Here is a 19928-nt window from a genome sequence, read left to right on the forward strand (position 1 = left end):
TGGTGATGAGGACTAAGGCACTAGGCAGTAATTAGACCTGTTACAACTCACGATCCAGTCTAGACGGAGGCGGGCGTTAAATAAATGAAGCGCCAGTCTGCCGGGGAAACTTTGAGAGGAAGAAGCAGAATCACGTTGCAGTCACGCAGTTTGCTTGCTTGTTGCGAGCCGAGTTGTCGAGGCCCCTCTGAGGTTTCTGACTTGAAAGGGCCCAGAAACATCCTTGACATGTTCCATAATCCACCCCCTCCACTCTTTCTTCCTGAGCCAAGGTTGGTCTTTCGTGGCTGATCAGGACTGTGTGATCACCGTGGGGTCTTCCCACATGCGCTCACTTATTACATCAAATTTAAAAATGAGAGAAAGAAAAGAAAAGAAAACAAAAATCTAGACGACAAAAGGGACACGGAACCTTGAAACGCCGACTTGAATAAAACATGATTCCTGGATTTCAGGTGGAATACTGAAGACCTTTAATTGAGTCATCCTGCGAGGATTTCTGCAGAATTTCTTCTTTTTGTTTTTGTTTTGTCTTTTTTGCGAGAGAAATCTGACGCGACGCTACAGTAAAACTAGGGCACCGCTTCTTAGCATGACAAAGACACAAAACCTCGGCTTGCAACATCGTCGGGTATAGACGGGTTGGGAAGGGTGGGGTGGCGGGGGGTTTGTTTGGCAAAACATGCCAGACTGGGAATCAAACGGTGTCGGCTGGGTTTACAGGTTGCCGCTGCGTGGGAAACAGAAACAAGCGGCGTTCCCTAAAGTTCCCAAACGGGGTTAATGAAATGGTCCGTGTGGAGGATGGCGGTGAAACGGCTTCGTAATTGGGATGAAAGAAAGGGAAAAAAAAAAAAAAAAAAAACAGTAGCCACAACTGATTCCTTTCACTTTATTTCAGTACATGTTGTTACTCATACAAAATAATCTGTACAAAGGCTAAAATAGGGCATGTTTTTGCATAGAAGGAACAGTGATGAAAAACAAAACAAAACAAAACAAAAAAAAAGCCAGAATGAAATGGCACAATAAACACCACTCACTAGCACACGTGGGCCTGATAACAATTAGGATAAAAGGGTTATGGGAGAGGGCAGGAGGGGGCAGGAATTAAGGTCCATACAAAAATTACTCTAAATACTGTAGAAATGAGACAGATGACAGTTTCCACTTTCATCATCTGCACCCCCCCCCCCCTCCAACCCTGGATTTTGTTGTCGTCTGAAATCCCTTCTGCCAAACCCGGCCGCCTAAAATTAGCTCGTCGCGCTTTCTGTTCAATGTAATATTATTTATTTATAATAAAGTCCCGCAGATGGCGCCACTCGTTTTCGACGCACCGTGGGACGTGACGCGTCACCGCTTCACTTCTTTCTTTGCTCATGTGCCAAGAAACCCCCCCCAACCCTCACCCTTCCAGGCCCACTTCCCCAGCCCCTCCCCCACCCGCTCGCTACTAAAAAAAGAAAAAGAAAAAAAAAAACAGTAATGAAAAAGAAATCAGACGCAGCTTAAACGCTCGCCTGCGTAACTGACAGTGACATACAAAGGGAATACATCAGGAGCATCCAGTCATTGGACATGAAAGGCAAGAGGGGGGAGCGCGCACGGTGCCGGGGGGGGGGGGGGGGGGGTTCGTGACACTCTTTCGCTTCATTTAAAAAATAGTTCATTTGGGAGAATCGCAAAGAGGGTCGTGCGCCACCTGGTCGCCGTGGATACCTGCTGTGGGGGTGCTGCGGGTACGGGGTCACACACACACACACACACACACACACACACACACACACCAATTCTAGAGGAAGACAACTTCGCCGCGCTGAGAGTCAGTCGAGGCGCGAGGGGGAATTAGGAGGGGCGGACAGAAATAATAGCAAAGAAAAAAAAAAAGACTAAAAAAAATGAGTTGAAACGTCACAGCAGACAAAACCTCCCTCAAACAACCTGCGTGTGTGAGCCTCCTTCGCCGTCTCTCTCGCTGCCGATTGAACGCCTCCCCCCTTTAGCGAAAAAATACACATTTTTGCAAGAAAGTAAAAAGGCCGTGCTGATAAAATAAAAAAAAAAAGTATCTCGCATAGAAATTGCGCGAAAAGAAGATGACGGAGGCAGGAGGGGAGAGCGAAAGAGAGAGAGAAAAAAAAAAACCCATTGGGTGCGAGGAGAAAATGGTTAACATACGGGCGGGAGATTCAATCAGCGCGGAACAGAGCGGACTGCTCGGCAGGCGCAGATTTAATAGGATGGCAATTAAAGTGTCAAGTAAAAGTGATTACATGCGGCGGAGGCAAAGTATGACTGTGAGTTACATGAACTGTAAAGGAAGAAAATAAGAAAAAGGGGGCGTATTTACATGTGGGGCTTGAAACGCAGGAGCGATTTACTGTCGTTGCGCCAAGAGCTCGGGGTTTGCGTCGACGTCCGACAAACACTCACGCACACAAACACACAAACACACACGGTGGCAGCAGCTCCTCCCGCGGATTCAAACCGTCGCGTCCCACTTTAATTAAAGCAGACCGCGCGGAGGAGCGCCACGTCGGGCCGCGACGCGACAAATTCACTTTTCTTTCACTTCCGACTTTAATTGCTTCAACCGCTCGTGGCGATGTCGACACAAAGAGGCTTCCCCCCACTCCCCCCCCCCGTCTTTTAGAGGAACATCGCAACAAATCCTCCGAGAAACAAACGCTTCGCCGTCACTTTCTCTCAGTGATGGTGAGGAAACAGTGGCGGGGGCGGGGAGACAAAATCAAAAACAAAAACTGCAAATCGTATCAAAACAAATTGGAACAAACATTTAGAACAGCTGCGACCAGTGTACAGAAGTAGCATTGTTAATGCCTTTATTGTTAAAATGGCAATCAGACTAGCGTCCTGAAAACAATAGAAGAGGAACACTTTCTCAAAAAAAGGAAAAAAAAAACATGGAAAAGTGGGTGACAGCAGCTGATGTGGAGGGGGAGAAGAGACAGCGGGGAATGTCAGTGCAGGCAAAAGCTAACATCGTCGTCACGTCTCTGAAACACTGCAGTGGTTTCCAAGTCCAGTTCCCACATTGTCTCCACTTTTAAAAACTCTTTCACCCTGCGGAAGTTTCATCTCATCTTGGTTTTGGGTTCACATTCAATACGAAATTCACCTCCTTTGGGTCCGATTGCGATAACGTGACTCTATCCAGCCCTCTCTGATGTCGCAAAGAGCACTGATGGTTTCCCCTAAAACCTTCCATTCATTCATTCTTCCCTCAGACAACATGTAAAGAGTCCAACAAGATCGGGGAGTTAAAATGCGGCTGTTAGTTTTTGTGGCAGGCTTTAAACAGGGAGCTAACTATGCTGTGTTCTCGAGATCTACAGTTGGGTTTGTGTCACCTTACAAGGCTCATCCACGAGAGTCTCAGAAGAAAAAATAAAGATTCATGGGTGGAACATTGGCCCTTTAAAATACCATCCCTGTTTAAATTTAGGCTAAATGGAAGCAGACAAATGAGGTGGTTTAATGATGGCTTCAGCTTCATTTTTCAACTTTCACTTACAACAGTGAGAATGTCTCTCCTACTGCTGCACCTGCCCGGCTTGCTGTTTTACCTTAGTTACCAGGATACTCCAGTTACTTTAGTGTTTGGTTACCAGGATACGGAAACAAGTGAGCGTTTCCAGAGGGTGCTGGGCAGGCAAATTCAATTATATAGTCCCAGTCCAGTAGGGGGCACTGTGCCGATGGCAGGCCAGTGATTCTCCCTGTTACAAGTCAATGGACCTGAAAAAACAACTTTGAAACTGTTGTTTCGCGGCCTGTTGGCGTCGCTCAAAGGCGAAATAGCTGCAGCGAATCAGGATGTAGCCGTTTAGCTCGGGCGCCTCAACCCGACCAGACCCGACCCAATTCACTCGGAGGCAGAATTGGGCCTCACACCCGACCGAGGAGCAGAGACATATTTCCTAACTGCTGGTGTCAGCGGGCCGCCGGGGGGATGGTGGCAGTAAATAAAGGATTTGTGGAGGCAGCCGAGCGGAGGAGGAGGAGGAGGAGGAGGAGGCGGAGGAGGAAGAGGAGGAGGAGGGAGGGATGCGACCGACGGCGACGTCTGAGCGGTACATCAGCAGCTGTCGCATGTCCTTCGCAGCCTGTGGACACAGCGAGAGGAGCGGCGGCGGCGTACGGAAGGGGATCGGCGTCCCAGCCAGCAGGGTCGCTGCAGATCACGGCGCCAGATCTGTTGCTTCGCGATGCGTGAAGCCCCGCCCACCTCCCACTTCCTTCCTCCCCCCATCCAAAACCACTCGCAAAACCTCGTCTCTCCAACCGGGCCAAAGAAAGCGTAGACAGCGAGGGGAAGCAGCCCGGCAGGGAGTTGATGAGCGAGTTCAGGTCGCCCGCACGTCTCATTTTAGGGAAGCCATCAAGGAGGAAAGAGAGGGAGAGAGGGAGAAAGAGAGACGACAGACTCCTCCGCCAACAGTTACCGCGGATAAAAAATTTAGGGTAGAGTCTCTTCCGCCCTTAATCATCTCCTCTTCCCCCCCTGCAGCCAAACATTAACGATCCTCTGTCTCCTCCTATTAGCAGTAACTCCACTTCATTGTCTCTTGTTTTTGTTGGCCATTTATTTCTCCGCCGCTCCCAAAATGACGGTTGGCTGCGTCGCTCCCAAGAAGAACTCTTTGACGAGCCTTAAGAGAGACATTGTGGCTTTTTTAAATCTCGTCTGCCTGCTCACGTGTCCCATACTGGTGGTCCCTTCCCCCAGCCCGAATCACGGGGAAGGCGGCGGCCGCCGCTGCCGTTGGCGACAAAGCGGAGCTGATGTGTGGTGAAATGGGGCCTCGCGGTGTTTTACGCCGGTTAGCAGAGGCACGGGTTATCTTAATCTTGTAAGACGGCTGGCTACCTGAGAAACATGGCCACGGCTCTACGTGCGCGGGCAGATGTTTCCGATAACGTACAAAGTCGAGGTCGGGCCTTTTCCGTCCGCTCTCGGCGACTTAATCTGGGTTTGGGTTTCAAAATAGTTCACTTGGGGCTCGGCCAAGGCCGCAGACTAAGCAGGTGCAGGTGTGCTGAGAGTACAATTTCTCAATCTGTCGCTGGAGCTTTTCCCGAAGTCCGAGGCGATGAGCGGCGGAGCAGCAGCAGCGCCTCTAGTGGCGGCCGTAAGAAATGACTCACGCTGCGACAGTCAGCTGACCTCCAAACGAATTCCGCCTCACACGGGGGCCCTGAGTGGGTGGCCGTAAGATCGACAGGATTCCCGCCAGCCTTTCCCTTCAGGTTTCCCTCGCCCTTAACGATGGATGTTGCTGGGAAAAAAAAAGGCAACGGCATTCCCGGAACCGAGGCGGTAGTGCTGCCTCGGACTGATGGGCTGTCAAATCGCCGCTGCTGAAACGGCGTTTTCCATGATAAATGCATGGAGGCCTCGGAGCGGAAACGCAGAGAGCTCTTGTGTGTCCGTCCTACGAGAACCTGGCGGGCAGGTGCATGATATTTTTAGTCTCAAGGAGGCAGCATCGCGCTCAGGGCTCCCTGTGGTGAAGCAGCGGGGGAGTAGACTGGTCCTGGAGGCTGAGAGGCTGTCTGTCTGTCTGTCTGTTTGCACCTGTTTGATTGTCTGTTTACGCTTGTCTGTGTCTCTGTCTATGTGTCTGTCTCTTTGAACCTGTCTGTCTGCACATGTCTGTATGTCTGTTTGTTTGAACCTGTGTGTCTGTCTGCACCTGTCTGTCTGTCTGTCTGCACATGTCTGTATGTCTGTTTGTTTGCACCTGTCTGTCTGTCTGCACCTGTCTGCCTGTCTGTCTGCACATGTCTGTCTGTTAGTGTGTCTTTCTGTCTGTTTACACCTGTTTGTTTGCACCTGTCTGTGTGTTTGCACCTGTCTGTCTGTCTGTGTGTCTGTCTATCTGCTGACACGGCCGCCGGAACCCAGAATTTCGTGCGTGGGAGGAAAATGAGGGTGAGGACCGAGACAAACGGAGGGGGAGGGGCGGGCGAGGGGGAACAAATAAATGAGATCTCAAGAACACAGCAGGGAAAAAAAGAAGTAGAAAAAACCCCAGAATCTGCGACCACGGCGTAACTGATGGCCCTGAAGGAGCGACGTTTTCACCCCCGGCGACGCTCTTTCTTCTCGCTATCACTCCTGCGGACAACGTGACAAGACACACACACACGCACACGCACATGAAGGGACACACGTGCAGAATTCAATCTGGGAACTCCAGGTGGGAACTTCCATCAGCCGGATTTCACGCGGTGGCCTCGATAATAACGATGACAGTTTGTTGGTTGTCTGATGGCGGACGGGGGGTGGGTGGTGGGGCGGGGTGCAGTGTGACAAGCGAGAAATGTGTCTTGTTTTGTCGGGCAGCAGATTAGCGCAAAAAATAAATAAATAAACAAAACAAAAAAAAAACAAACGACCCAAACAAGCTATTCATAATTCAGGAGAGATTGCAGATTTTGGCCATGAAATAGAAAACAAAAAACAAAACAAAAAAACAAAACAAAACACTGAATCAATTATATTTAACAGTGACCCGACGTGTGGATGTCGCTTCACCCCACTTCCGCGCCGTCAAATGCTGAAAGTCTGAGAGCTCCTCGTGGCGCCGACCTGCTTCCGCGCTGCACTCACATTCCGCCGGGGTGTCGCGACACAAAAAGACATTTCCACAACAGAAGCTGGGGGAGGGGGGGGGGGTTGAGGACAGTAAAAAACTAGCATGCCGCGTTGGAAAAGCTCGTTCATTTACAAGTGGGATGACTTCTTGCATCTACGCGAAGGGAAAGGGGGGGGGGGGAAACCACTCCAAGAACTCCTGCAGCAGGGGGCGCCGCTGGCGGTCCCGCCTCGCCGTCGAGCGTCCGTCTCAAGTCTCAACGTCCATCGTTCCGGCAAATGCATTGTTAGTCCAAGCGAAGAGAAAAAGAAAAGAAGAAAGAAAAAAAAAACAACGACAAGAACCCCCCCCCCATGAAAAACCTTGATGATCGAGAAATGTCCTGGGATGGGGATTATCTTCCTCGCCCGACGCGGGTGCGTCCCTCCTCTTCCGGGTTGTGTTACTCTTTGGCAAAAATGAATGGCGGCGGGGGGAGGGGCGGCTGTACAGATCGTCTTGGGGAGGCAGGGGGAGGAGCAGGGGGTGGGAGGGAAGTGGTGATGGGTGGTCGGCGGTGAGCAGGGGGCGGGGGGAACGATTCATCAGAGTCCTGTCCCGCCGGGGCGGCGCGGCTCCTCTCCGCCGCTCTCCTCCGTCGGCCCGGCTAGGCGTCGTACTTCTTCCCCGTTCTGTGGATGTGGTGGAAGAGCGTCATGGAGAAGGCCATGCCCAGGAGCTGTGGAAGGAAGGGAGAAGAGAGGAAGTGGTGAGTCGTCCAAACGCACGCAACGTGTTTGTGCGCGTTTGCGTGTGTTTGATAGGTTTTTTTTTTATGTCGTCGCCGGCGCCGGCGCCGCGAGACGAATCCCGCGGTGAGGCACGAGCTCCATTTCGCTCCGACGGCCTTCAAACGACGCCGTCAGAATCTTCGCGATGGTGAGGGGTTGAGGCGTAGGGGTGGGGGGGGGGGGATGCGCGAAAGCACGCAAGCATTAAGTCAATGAAGTAAAATTGAGATGCCACTGAATCAAAGTAGCCGGCTATCGCTTTGAAGTTTCCATTACCCCCCCCACCCCCCGACACACGCGCGCACCCCCCACCCCTGATACTCCCTCCGACATCAAACACAGTCGCGAAGGCTGATCCTAAAACCATTATCTGGCAAAAGTTTTGATGGTGGCGGGAAGAGGAAGAGGAGAAAAAAGAAGAAGAAGAAGAAGAAGAAGAAGAAGAAGAAGAAGTGCGATGCGTCGTCTTCGCGGTAACGTGGACTTCCGGCAAACAGCCTCCGCTGGGGATTCCTGGGGGACGTGATTAGCTCGGGAAAAGCCGCTGATGCTCCCTTCCTTTGGTTTCTGTTGAAAAGCTAATTTGTGCGCGGGAGAGACCAAAAAAAAAAAAAAAAAAAAAAAAAACCTCTTAAAGCACCTTAAGCTGCTGCCAATCAAGACGAGACGGGGAGAGAAGGTGCGCCCTCGGCGACGAGGACCTTTAGAACGACAAGGAAATATAAAACACATCTCGGCGTTCCGAAACCAATCCAATTATTTACATGCGGCTGAGTTTTTTTTTTTTCCTAGCGTGACGGAAACTACTCAAGCTCTTAAAGGTCCAGGACATAAAATTTGGCCTGATTTCATGACTCATGATCTCATGACTTTTATAGTGGTAAAAGCTTAATATGCTGTCCATAAATAACATTCATAAAAGTGTATACGGATGGAGGAGGTTCTCAAGTCAGTGGCTCTCAGACTTTCTCTGTCATGCATTTTTAAACACGGGGCATTTGAAAATGGCATTTTTGGTTTTCGTGAAAGACTACCCACTCAGTTCCCTGCTCTGTGCTACGTCACCACTATGGTCCCTGGTCAGTCCGCTTGGAACCCGAAGGAAGCAGGGACCAAAATGGTAACCCTTGGAACCTTGTAGGGGCCAGTGGAAACACTGCACAACCGTATTTCTAAGGAAGCCTGGTGTGGACAATCTAGCCCGCCTGACAGCGCGTTCTGCAGTTGAGTGTGACTGCTCGCGTGTTCAAACAAACCAGCAAAGAAGAACGTAGACGAGGTATCCAGGTTTGGGTGTGCAGGCCAACGCAGCTCACTGGCAAGCTCAGGAGAGGGAGGGAGAAAGGGTGATCGCTGCTGCAATCTAAAATGTAACCACTTGATGTCACTGTTTCTTCTCAAAACCTCCAAGGGGTGGGGGGGGTGGATGAGACAAGTCGTTTAAGTCAACGTCAACGTTTGAGATCCTGACGAAACGTGAGGACACTTGTCGCTCCCGCAAGCCTCAACCGACCTCCCTCCACGGCTCCCTTCTCGAGAGGAAGGGCTTGGAATCAGCATCGGAGAGTCGTGGCTCTCTGCTTGTCGTGAGCGTTCCGCCGACTGAAGGTGAAGGTGGCGGGGGAAACATGTCGGACAGCGGGGGGGGGGGGGGCAGTATGCGGCTGTGGGCTGATGGTGTAATGAACACGAGCAGCGGACCCCCCGCGGAGAACAATAATCATAATAAAGATTATAATAACGATAACGATGATAATGAAAAGCCCGAGATGTCGCCGGCGACCGCGCGGCGAGCTGGCAGCGTACCTAATGAACATTCCTCGACGTGCCGAATGCAACAAAGACGCGTTCCGCCGTGTTTTTCTGCTGGATTTCTTTCTTTCTTTCACCGGCGTCTCGCCGCGGCCAGCTTTTCTGCACCGCTGGAGACGTGAGGAACGAGCAGCAACGTCCTATTACTCATTTGACAGCGGAGCGAGAGAACTTCAGTCTTATCGGTTCATGTTTTCCTTGGCAGATGTCTTTTTTTTTTTTTTCAAATGAGAATTGCGCTGTTTTCTGAATGTCTGCACTATCATGTCTCTCCACTGTTTTCCGCACTGGTAAAAAAAGATGTCGGAGCTGCAGCCAAACAAACACACCAGCCTTCTGCAACGGTGACTTTATAGTCCCCTTCTTTGACATTTGGACAACCTGCCTTCTCAATTAAAGCAGTTCACCTGTGGAACATCTACCCACACCATGAAACTAATAACGGAAACAAATGCTTTCACCAGAGGACTGAAAACTGGCCAAAAGCAAGACACTAGTGCTCACATGTTAAAATATGGGCTTTAAACGTTATTGTTTTTGCTTTTTTTTTGTTATTTATTGTTAAGAATATTGCTGCTACACTCATTAAACACTACAAATTTGATCAACTTCTATTTATCTATTTCTCATATTGAGTTTAATCTGTGTTTTTAGAAGAGCTGCCTATGGACTGGTGTCGGAAATTAGCAAGTACGCTAAAAACACTTGAGCAAAGCATCTCATTTCTCCACTGCGACAGTGTTAATCTATTTGTGAGATCCATATCACATAAAATAATAAAAAAATAAAGCGACCATCGAGTCACGGGGGCGAGTTGGATTGCAGCGGGTGGACGCCACCTTCACGTCAGGGGTTCCTCTGATTCTGCAGTCGTGAGAGTAGCATCTTTACTCCTTATGATGTGAATACGGCGTGAAAGCAAAAAAGAGAAGACGCTTGATCAGTCAAATTTGTGCAAATGCGTAGAGAGAGAAAAAAAAAATCCCGCTTGGCACTGTTAGGTCTGAATGTCTGAGGAAGTGGAACACCTGCTGCAGAGACACTCGCGGCAAAGAGGAGTTGAGGACAAAAAGGAAGAGAAAGAGGTTTCCTGGCAGGAACGTTTCCTCCTCCTCCTCCTCCTCCTCCTCCTCCTCCCGACGCTTTTAATCTGCACATTTTTACAGTCCTGACTTCAGCGTCTGCATGGCTGCAGCAAGCCTGGCACAACTCCGAGAGGCTGCGACTCTCGGCCAGGATTTATTCGCACGGTGCAGTCACTTCAATATTTCAAGGTATCAGTCAAGTGCGTGGGAGTCTGGGGGACGTGCCGGCGGAGGGAACTACCGGGGAACCCACAAGACGTGGTGCTACCACAGCGCTTTGCTTCCAGCAATAATGTTTGAGATTGCTGCCTCACCTGTTGCCTTGATGTTTGCAAATCGAGAAGCTTTGTTTCAGAAACGTGTTCCGGAGTCGCAGCATTGAGAAGGTATGTGTCTGTCCGTGCAATGCCAGTAATGGGGTAGTACATGGGGTAGTACATACCCCAGGCCTGTGGGTGGTGCAGTGTCAGCGCATGCGGGTTGTATCGCTTCCAAAGAAATGCATAACTTTTTGATTTGTGCTGCATGTGGTTATTGAAAAAAATTAACACGCTTACATTCTTCTCTGTACTTTCTTTTGGTGCTATATTTCATCATTACCACAATCAAACATGTGGCGAACTGCATTTTTAGGCTAGCACTGGATTTTCTGATTGGTTGATCGCTGTTGAAATCACAGTGATTCCCCCGCAATCAGTGGCCAAACCTCCTGATTGCATTATCCCGACGAGAGGCGGCTGCTGTTGAAAAACCAATCAGGAGGGAGGAGCTTCCCGTACGCGACGCGGCTAACGCTGCACAGAGGCCAAGTCTGATTGGTTAGCTCGCACGTGACGGACAGATGGTTCACCCAGTCGACTCTCACTGGTGGAAATTACCCCTTTTCAGATACTTTCAGTGGACTCGTCACCAGATGGACACATGGGATAAAGCCAAAGCCAAAGGATTTGGGAAACCTTCCATCTGGCTGCTGGGAAATAAGTCTGTGGTCATTCTGTCTTTCTTTCTCTCTTTTGTTCTTAACTTCACAAGGCACAATATCAGAGATTACAGCATTTATGACCATATTAATCAGAGCCGGTGTAATAAGATATTACTTATATGAAGACGACGAAACTCATCTCAGATCAAGTCTAATATCAATAATATAAATAAAGGCAATAAGACAGAAATGAATCCTTTCTATATTGTATTGATATTCCCTCAGTCTTGCCCGGTTCTCCTTGTGCGTGTAGCGGTGGAAGGAAGATATAAGCTTCCACCGCTTATATAAGCTACTGATAATACACAAGACACAAGAGACAGAGAGTAAAGGGGGGAAATAGTGGAGGAGAAGCCAATCACCAATGTGAGGGTGTGTGTGTGTGTGTGTGGGGGGGGGCAAACCTACCTGCACCACCAAGATGACCATGCCGATGGTTCCCAGCAGGTGCTTGTTGTCATCCAGCCATTCCTCCACTTTCTCGAAGCAGCCCTAAAGTGGGACAGACGCTGGTGAGAATGTGCGCCTTTGAAGGAAAAATGCATTTCTCTGCACGTCAGGGGAATCACATGGCCTTGTATCTATTCAGAGTCACGGAAAGAAAGGGCGGGCGGGCGGGGAAATGCATATTTAACACGAGACGCCTCCCCCCCCCCCCCTCCCGGTGAGGCGTGTGGCGCGCAGGTGAGGTGTAAAGCCAATAAATTACCCATGAACGACAACTTCCATTCGCGGACGTTGCCATCCGCCCGCCTGCCTGAACTCCAGAGTGTATTCCCACTTGGGTTCATGCGCGGGTCACCCGGCGCCGCGCGTCCGCTGGCGACCCCAGCTGCGGAGACTCACTCAAGCCCTGAACGCCGAGGCGCCGATGACGACTTCCGCAGCCGAGTGTGCGGCCCGCTCCTCCGGGCCGGATTACGCGCAGCCTTTTAGCGCCGCTCTGCCCCGGTGGGGCCGGCTCTGTGTCTGCCTATTCTCATTTTTGCAATTATGTGACTACAGCTTTTAATCCCCCCTTCTCTTCCCCCCTCACTTTGGGCCCGCTAGACCGACGACAGATTAGCCTTGTAACAGTGGGAAACTAGCGCGCTGTGCTAGTTTCCCACTCGCGCCGGCTGTTGTCTCTTGCGGAATTCCGCTGGATCGGGCGTGATCGGAATTTCTATAACGCCGCTGGAACTCGGAGGAAGTTTAGGTGACACACACACACACACACACACATGCGCGCACGCACACATACACACTGAACAGGTGGAAGGGGAGATTTACAATGAATGATTTCCAGGCCCTCGGTAAATCCTCGGGTCTTGAGCGACGGAGCTTAGACTAAATAACTGTTCTTCACTCGGAGGGACGTGAGATAACCTCTGCGTGGCAGACGGACACCTCGGAAAAGCTTGCGCGCCCGCCGCACAAATCTCCCGCAGCCTTCATTTTCCCCAATCGATCAGCTTGCTCTGCGTAAACAGACGGCTTCTACTACAAGAGTAAAAGGAAAAACAAAACAAGGAAGAAGACGGAGGGAGGCCAAGTTGTTACGAGCCGCAGACGAAGCCTGCCGCCGGGGCGATTAGCGCCGTTTCCGCTGTTTTGGTTTTTGACGTCAAAAGAATGACGTTAACGGCGTGAGCGACACGAGGCTAGCGGTGAAGCCCGCAACAGCTGGTTTGCTTGAAGGAGACAAACAGAAGTTACGCCTTCAAGTTGAGACGCGCAAATTACCGGATGGAGGTGCGAGTTAAATTCAAGGGAGAGCAGGTTAGATAAGAATCAGTACCAGTCGCCCCCTGGTGGTGATTTTCGGCAGCACGTGAACGTCTTTCTAGCTGAAGTCTAAGAACTCTCCGTATCTTTGCTTGTAGTTAACTGGGTGGGATTACTGATGCAATAATGGTGCCAATGGCTGGTGCACAGATTCTTGCTCCCAGTGACTGACATCATTTGGATTTCACTAATTGTATCAAAGGAAGACGTGTAGGACATCCATCTACAGTCTGGAACGATGATGAAAAAGCAAATGATGAGAGTTAACGTCTGGTGTTGTATCAGTGAGACGGCTAATGCGCTAAACGTTCTTTGTCCCTTTGTACAGTCCGCTTTGCTTTGATTCTGCATAAGTGGGTTTTGTCGTTGTAGATCTGTTTGATGTACAATGGCACCATATGGGACACTGTACGATGCTTCCACGTCGCGAGCCATCGCGCACTCACCCGGTTCCAGAACATATTGGTGGAGTTCTGCCCACAGTTCTGGTAGTGCTCCTGGCAGCAGCGATCCGGAACCACCTTCTCTTTGAAGGCCTCGTGCCAGTCGGTGTACGCGATGACACCGCAGCACTTCCACTGCGAAACAAACACACAAGCACAACACACAGTTTTGTTCAGGGCTTTGTTTTAGGTCTTTGGGGAGTTCTGACCAAGTACAATGTAACAAGTATTTTAATGAGTCCCTTTGCTTTGAAAAGGCACAGTGATAATAGAGATAAATGCACTTCAAAAGCCTTCCCTTTGTAAAACAAGATGTAATGTTGTAGCATTGCCAGCCAGGGAAAAAAAAATGCTAGAATATTTACACACTAGTCACAGTTTTCTGGTTTCGGCTGAAATTTCAGAACTCATCAAAAATCCACTGTAAAATTTACATGTGGACTTACTTTGACCTTCTCTAACTTTTAATGGCCAACTGTTCAATATTCTATTGCATAACAGGCTGCTCTCTGACAGGGTGATCAACCCCCCAAAAGATTGTATTTCAACAGTTAAATAGGACTGACTGTGAGGTCAACTGCACCCTGGGACTAATAAAGTATATGGAATCTAAATCAGAATCTGAATCTGAATGAAAAACAGTATTTTAGAAAGGTCACATGACGCGTTGCTGTTGTGCAATACTTTAAAATGTTCAGGATGAAGAAATTAACATTGCGAGCTTCTACTTTCATGACATAATAACAGTGTAGCGTGAACTTTCCCCATGCGTTTCACCTAAAGGTCAAACATCACCAACATTTTGCGAGCGCTGTATCTAATCGCAGTGTTTCGAAAGAACTTTGACTGCAGTGACTAAAAAAAAAAACCCAAAAAACAGCCCAAAGTCTCAATGCAGTCGGTGTGTGGAGTGGCTGCTGCCCACCTCGGCCTGGATGATGTTCCAGGCGTTCCGCAGGCCAATGTTATTTTCGGAGTTGTAGAGCACCAGGCCTTCCTTCAGGTCCTGCTTGGCGTTCTCCCTCACCTGGGAATAAAAGAGACGCCCAGATTAGGCAGCGCGCCGTGAAGGCATTCTCGGGGCGAGAGCCGTAATTACGGCTTTTACAATGGAGCACGTCCGCGGAGGGACTTTTCTTTTCTTTTTTTTTTAAAGGATGCATTCAAAGTGGTAGTCTTTTCTTGCCGGCGCGCTACGATTGTGGCAATAATTGCAGCGTCTTGCCGAGTTCTTTCAGCCGCTTTCAGAGGTGTGTCGGATATTCGATCGCGCGGCGTACGTCGTCGCTGACACGGAAAGTGGGCCGGCAGCGGGCGGCGTTTAGGCAACAATGAGTAGGCAAAAGTTTCAGATCCGACGTCTAAATATAAAACCAGCTCCGGCAAAACTTGGGCCATCTGCGCGACGGCGGTGGAGCCGGCAGGGTCCTCTCGGCAAATCGCTCCACACACACACACACACACACACACACACACACACATACACGTGCACAAAACGCGAGCGCCAACGTGCCCTCGAGCAACGACGTAGCAACATCATTTTCCCCTTGACTGAGCCCCAACGACGTGCTCGGGGTTGCGCCACGTCTGATGGAGATTGATATCTCATTGGATGTGTTAATGAGATACCGAAAAAGAAAGAAGGAAAAAAAAAAAAAAAAAAAAAACCCAGAGCTCTCGCTCGTCCCGCGGCTCCCGCCGTCGCCTGCAGGGTTTTTTTGTCTCGCTAACTGCCAGGACAGATTGAGAGGCGCCGCAAACGCCGGGTAATTATTGCGGGAGAAATGACACGCTCTGTCAGAGTCACGCTGCGCGTCTTCGCCGGCGTTTCAAGTTACATCGCAACGGCGGGAACGCTTTCGCTTTAATTCGCTCGTCTTAAGGCCTCCGATTTCCTCCTCCCCGCTCCGGAAAAAATGAAAGAGAGGCAAGAGCGAATAAAGGGGTTTTCACGCTGCACGCACCAACGCTCTCCCTTTTTTTTTTTTTTTTTTTTTTCTCAGGATTCAAGCATGTTTTCTTACGCAGAGAGTGGCAAGTCACCGCAGTGAGAGTGCTTAGTAAAGCTCGGCGTTAAAGCGCCGAGGGGTTCCCACCGAAGCAGCCTGGTAGAAAACATCAGCTACCTTTTTTTCCCCCTTCTTCTTCTTCTTCTTCTTCTTCTTCTTTTTTTTTTTTATAAACCACTTGACTCCTAGCCTCGTCTACCTCATCAGAATCCTCAGACCTGCTGCATGGCTGTAGGAGACCCGCGCGGCTGTCGCTCCCGACGGGAGATCAGACTTTCCCCTTTGATCACGCCGGAAACTGGGAGTGCCGCGTGAATGAAAGGCTTGAGAAAGTGTATCGTCGGGAAGAAAAAAATGACAAGGAAAGAAAAGGGGGAAAAAAAGGCCCAGAGTCCTTGTCTGAGCTGCGGGCAGAAGAAAACAACTTGCTGAAATCAACAGAAAAGTGAAACAGCCCCCGATTAATAAAAGTTTCACCGGCAATAAAAAAAAAAATGCGTTAGCTATCATTAATCATGCAAAACCCATTTCTGTTTTTTTCTTAAAAAAAAAAAACAAAACCCCAAAAAAACATTATCTGAAAACCTTTGAAAGGAGATTAGCACAGTTTTCTGTTGGGTGCAACTGATGCAGCTGCACCTCTGGCTGCCGCCGCCGCCATATCTGTCCTTGTGCGGCAGGGGGGTGAAGGTGGTGGTGGTTGAGGGGGGGGGGTTGAAATGAGACGACGAGCGGCATCATCCGTGTCTGCCTCTGCTTGCTTCTCTTTTCTGGCTGCCACCAAAAAATGTTTGAAAAAAACACACACACACACACACACACACACACACACACACACACACACACACACACCAAAAAACCTCTCCATCTAGGTCGTCGGCTGCGGCGCCGCTCCCTCGTTACCGACTCCCGGCCCTGACGCAGTCATTAGGGGAGCCCGTGGGGAGGGCGGAGGGGAAGGAAAACACATCCTGCAGTCTGCGTTCGCGTCCGCGCCCTCTCCCTCTCTCTCTCTCTCTCTCTCTTCGTCAAAAAGCCAGAGGACAGAAGCGCGAGCGGTCGTGACTCGCGGCTAACGAGAGGCCGGCGGGGGCGACTGCAGAACAAACGGCCATGCGACGGCGGCGCCACGCCGCCCCCAATTTCCTCACCAGGGCGCCAGCAGACGAGACACACAAACACGTCTCAACTGCAGTAGCCTATTTTTTTCCCGCCTCCTCCCACTCCACCTCTCGCAAGGGAAACTAACTTCTCGACCAAAACAATTCCTACCGAGAGTCTTTTTACCAACTTGAAAGTTGCCTGAAGGCCTCTAATGCACAAATTCAGTTGAGGCACATCCCCCCCCCCCCCAAAAAAAAAAAACTCCAAGATTCCAGTCATACATCTTGGTAGATGTAATTACTGAATGTGATTTCAGAGAATGACTGTCAAGTGTGCAACGTGCAGCCATCATGAGCATCTTGAAGTTGAATGCTTTGAAATTGCTAAAAGTGTCAATATTTCGAAAAAAAAAACAGAGCTTTGTATGACAATCACACTCGGTTGCGTGCGCCAAAACCACAAAGCATCGCGGTTTGTACCACGGCCTCCTTTCTGCCGCGCTCACACAGAATTTTGCCCACTTCCAATCCAATCGCTTCTGAGCAGACATCGGAAATGGTTCTCATGAAACACTAAAACGTTCCCACACTTGTGTAGCGCATCTCGACATTTCCCTGCACTCGTAATGATGGCGCAGCGGTTCAGATCTTTATTTTATAAAGGACTGGCTACGATGGAGCTCAATCAGTCAGCGACCCCAAAACTTTTCACCGGCGGCGTACCGCCACGTCACGCCGCTGCGCCGCGCGACTCCGTCCCGAGCGAAACAGCCCGGCGCGTTCATCGGGTCGGGCCCCGCCAGCCGGACGGAGACGTCTGCATGTACGCGTAGGAGGAACACGCTCACCAGCGGGTGCGCTTCCCGCTGCCGCGCACAAAACGAGAGGGGAGGGGAAGAAGAGCGGGCTGCCTGATAAACATCGGCCGCTTGAGATGCTCCAATAACACAATGCGGCCCAGCAGGAAATGAAATTAGCAAATGGAGGACGTTTAAGATATGCCTGATCTCGTTTTCTCCTCCTCCTCCGTTTGTTTTGACGCTGAACAGGTTCGGCTCGTTAATGTCCCAGCATGACTTCCACAGGGGCCGGCGGTCCGAGGATCTGCTCGATGCCCATACTTGGGAAAGTGTGCAATATTTCCCAGGCTTTACGCAGCATAAACGGCTCTAAATAAATGAAAAACAGACCTTGATGCGGCGTCTTTCAGAAAAGTCTGTCTGTACCGCTGCGTTCCATTCCTTCATTTTTCTTTAAATACTATTTGTCCAATTCCCGGTGTCTCAGTGGACAGTTGTGAATTCATCAAAAATAAACCCAAACAACATCAACGTTCTGTTTATCGTTTTCATTTACAGCCCTCGTGATGACGGCGCGGAGCCGCAATTAGCTTACCTCGGCTTTATTTGCTGTAGTGCGACTACAATTCATCACGTGGAGCAATTACTTCAAATGATGCTACAGAGTTTAATTCCACTTGAGTTATAGTCCCAGCAGTGCAATCTCATCAACCCCTCCACCCCCCCCCTCCCCGAAAGCCTCCCCCCCAAAAAAGCGCGTCCAATCACTGTGCGTGTGATTTACCATACATAACTCTAAAGCGTAACATCTGCGACGTTAGATCTAGCGCGCGTCGGTCGAGACCAACAGGTTTCTGCACCTTCTGTGCTCGCTGGCAGCACAGAAGAGTCGCTGCCAATGCTCGGCTAGCCAAAAATTACCATTGAATCAAAGCAGAGACGGCAGAAAAGCCCACTCTTTGAACGTGCATTCTCAAACAACCCCTTCTTCTCTCTCTCTTTTCCCCCCCAGCAGAGTGTGGATTAACACCAAAGTGAGCGATCTGTCTGCTCTCCGTCCAAACCGGAACTGGCGGCCCGAGGCGCCGCCGCTCCCTCGCAAGTTTAAATGAAGCGAGCCGAGGACGGGCGGAGTGGTAACGACCTGACAGAGTCCGATGAATATGTAGCCGCGCTTGACTAAACACGGAATCAGAGGGTGACACTGGCACCGCCGAGCTCATTAAGCTAATCAGGACCTTCCGCCACGTCGGCAGCCGCGAAGGGGAACTTTGAAGGGGCGGCGCTGGACCGGAAACGACTCGTCGATTGAATTGTTGGGTCTCGTGAGTGCAAACCTGTCGACGGCTGACAGGGAGACGTTGTATTTAAGCCCTGCCCCCTTCAATAACCATGCAATTGGCCCTTTTTTTCTTTTCTTTTTATTTTGTCACTGGTGACAGAGCCAAAATAAAATTTGTTTTAATGCAAATTTGTTTTCCTGGTTCTGAGGGGCCACGTACACAGAGACGGATTTTTTTGAAACTGCAAATTTTCGAGAGAAGCTCTCGAAAAAAACAAAACAACAACACGTTTACACAAAGTTGTATTAAAAAAAAAAATCCTATTTACACGGAGACGCTGGAAACGACTGGAAACGATGTAGTACCTATGCCAGGCCTGGTGTGGCACTGCAAGTCTACTCCCTGAATGCGTAAGAAGAAGAAGAAGAAGGAGAAGAAGAAGACCAATGATTTGACTTTGATCTCTGTGCCTCCATTTGCTCTTTTTCTCCCTGCAACGTCTCAAAGAGGTGCAGGGAAGGATGATCGACGACTCAAAGTCGTCCGTCGGTGTGAATCTGTGAGCTTTCTGCGCGTTGCCAGTTTGTTATAGACGAGTGTCTCTTCCCGCATGTTACCCCACACGACCCCCTGCGACAGCCCGTGCAGGGTTTCTTTTTTTTTTTTTAGAAAAAAAAAAAAAAAAAAAATCCCTGTTTCGCTCCAAACATATTCAGTCGTTCCCTCTACTTCCCACTGCTGAAGGCTCTACAATTCAACAAAAAACAGATTACATAACGGCGCAGCAGAGGCAAAACTGGGATCCTCGTTCTGCTTGTGAATTCAGGGCTCTGTGTCTTCACCTCGCTCGCCCCTCTCATCATCTCCTTCCTTAAACATGACTCATTCCAGCAATTCTGGAACCGTTCGGAACAAATTGTCATTCCCCCCCCCCCCTTACATTTTGAAGCCTCTCTTGTTTTCTTCATTGTCTCTCCTTTTTATTGTCAAAGAACAAAAGGCACCCCTGGCTGATCTGCAGTCAACTGAATTGCCGCAGCCTTTAAAAGCCCAAAACAAAAGGGAGACGTTTCTTTCAGATGTCAACTTCACTTCAGCGCAAAAATCAAAAAGTCCTCGTTTCGCAACGTAATTGGCAATTTTCCTCCCTGTTCAGTGTACAGTGTTTTTTCTCCAGGAACTCTGGAGTCGTGTTTACCCAGAGCTATCGGGGCTCTCTGGACACAGGAACAACAGCCACATCCCGCA

At 49.8% G+C, this 19928-nt stretch overlaps 1 protein-coding gene across 3 annotated transcripts in view; it reads right to left on the reverse strand.

Annotated features, from left to right (window-relative positions):
- Positions 1–878: 878 nt before the first annotated feature.
- The window catches only part of tspan9a (tetraspanin 9a), a 171547-nt gene continuing 152497 nt past the window's right edge, over positions 879–19928 (reverse strand). For all 3 annotated transcript variants that reach the window (XM_076042713.1, XM_076042715.1, XM_076042712.1), the window contains 4 exons: positions 14411–14512; positions 13489–13620; positions 11684–11767; positions 879–7344 (listed from right to left, as the gene is read on the reverse strand). In XM_076042713.1, the coding sequence (XP_075898828.1) occupies positions 7273–7344; positions 11684–11767; positions 13489–13620; positions 14411–14512 (390 nt within the window). In that variant the 3' untranslated portion in view covers positions 879–7272. The remainder of the gene's footprint in view (positions 7345–11683; positions 11768–13488; positions 13621–14410; positions 14513–19928) is intronic.

This window comes from Nelusetta ayraudi, unplaced genomic scaffold (genome assembly GCF_046127955.1).
Source record: "Nelusetta ayraudi isolate G7.1 ecotype Tasmania unplaced genomic scaffold, CSIRO-AGI_Nayr_v1 ptg000071l, whole genome shotgun sequence".
NCBI classification, from domain to species: Eukaryota; Metazoa; Chordata; class Actinopteri; order Tetraodontiformes; family Monacanthidae; genus Nelusetta; species Nelusetta ayraudi.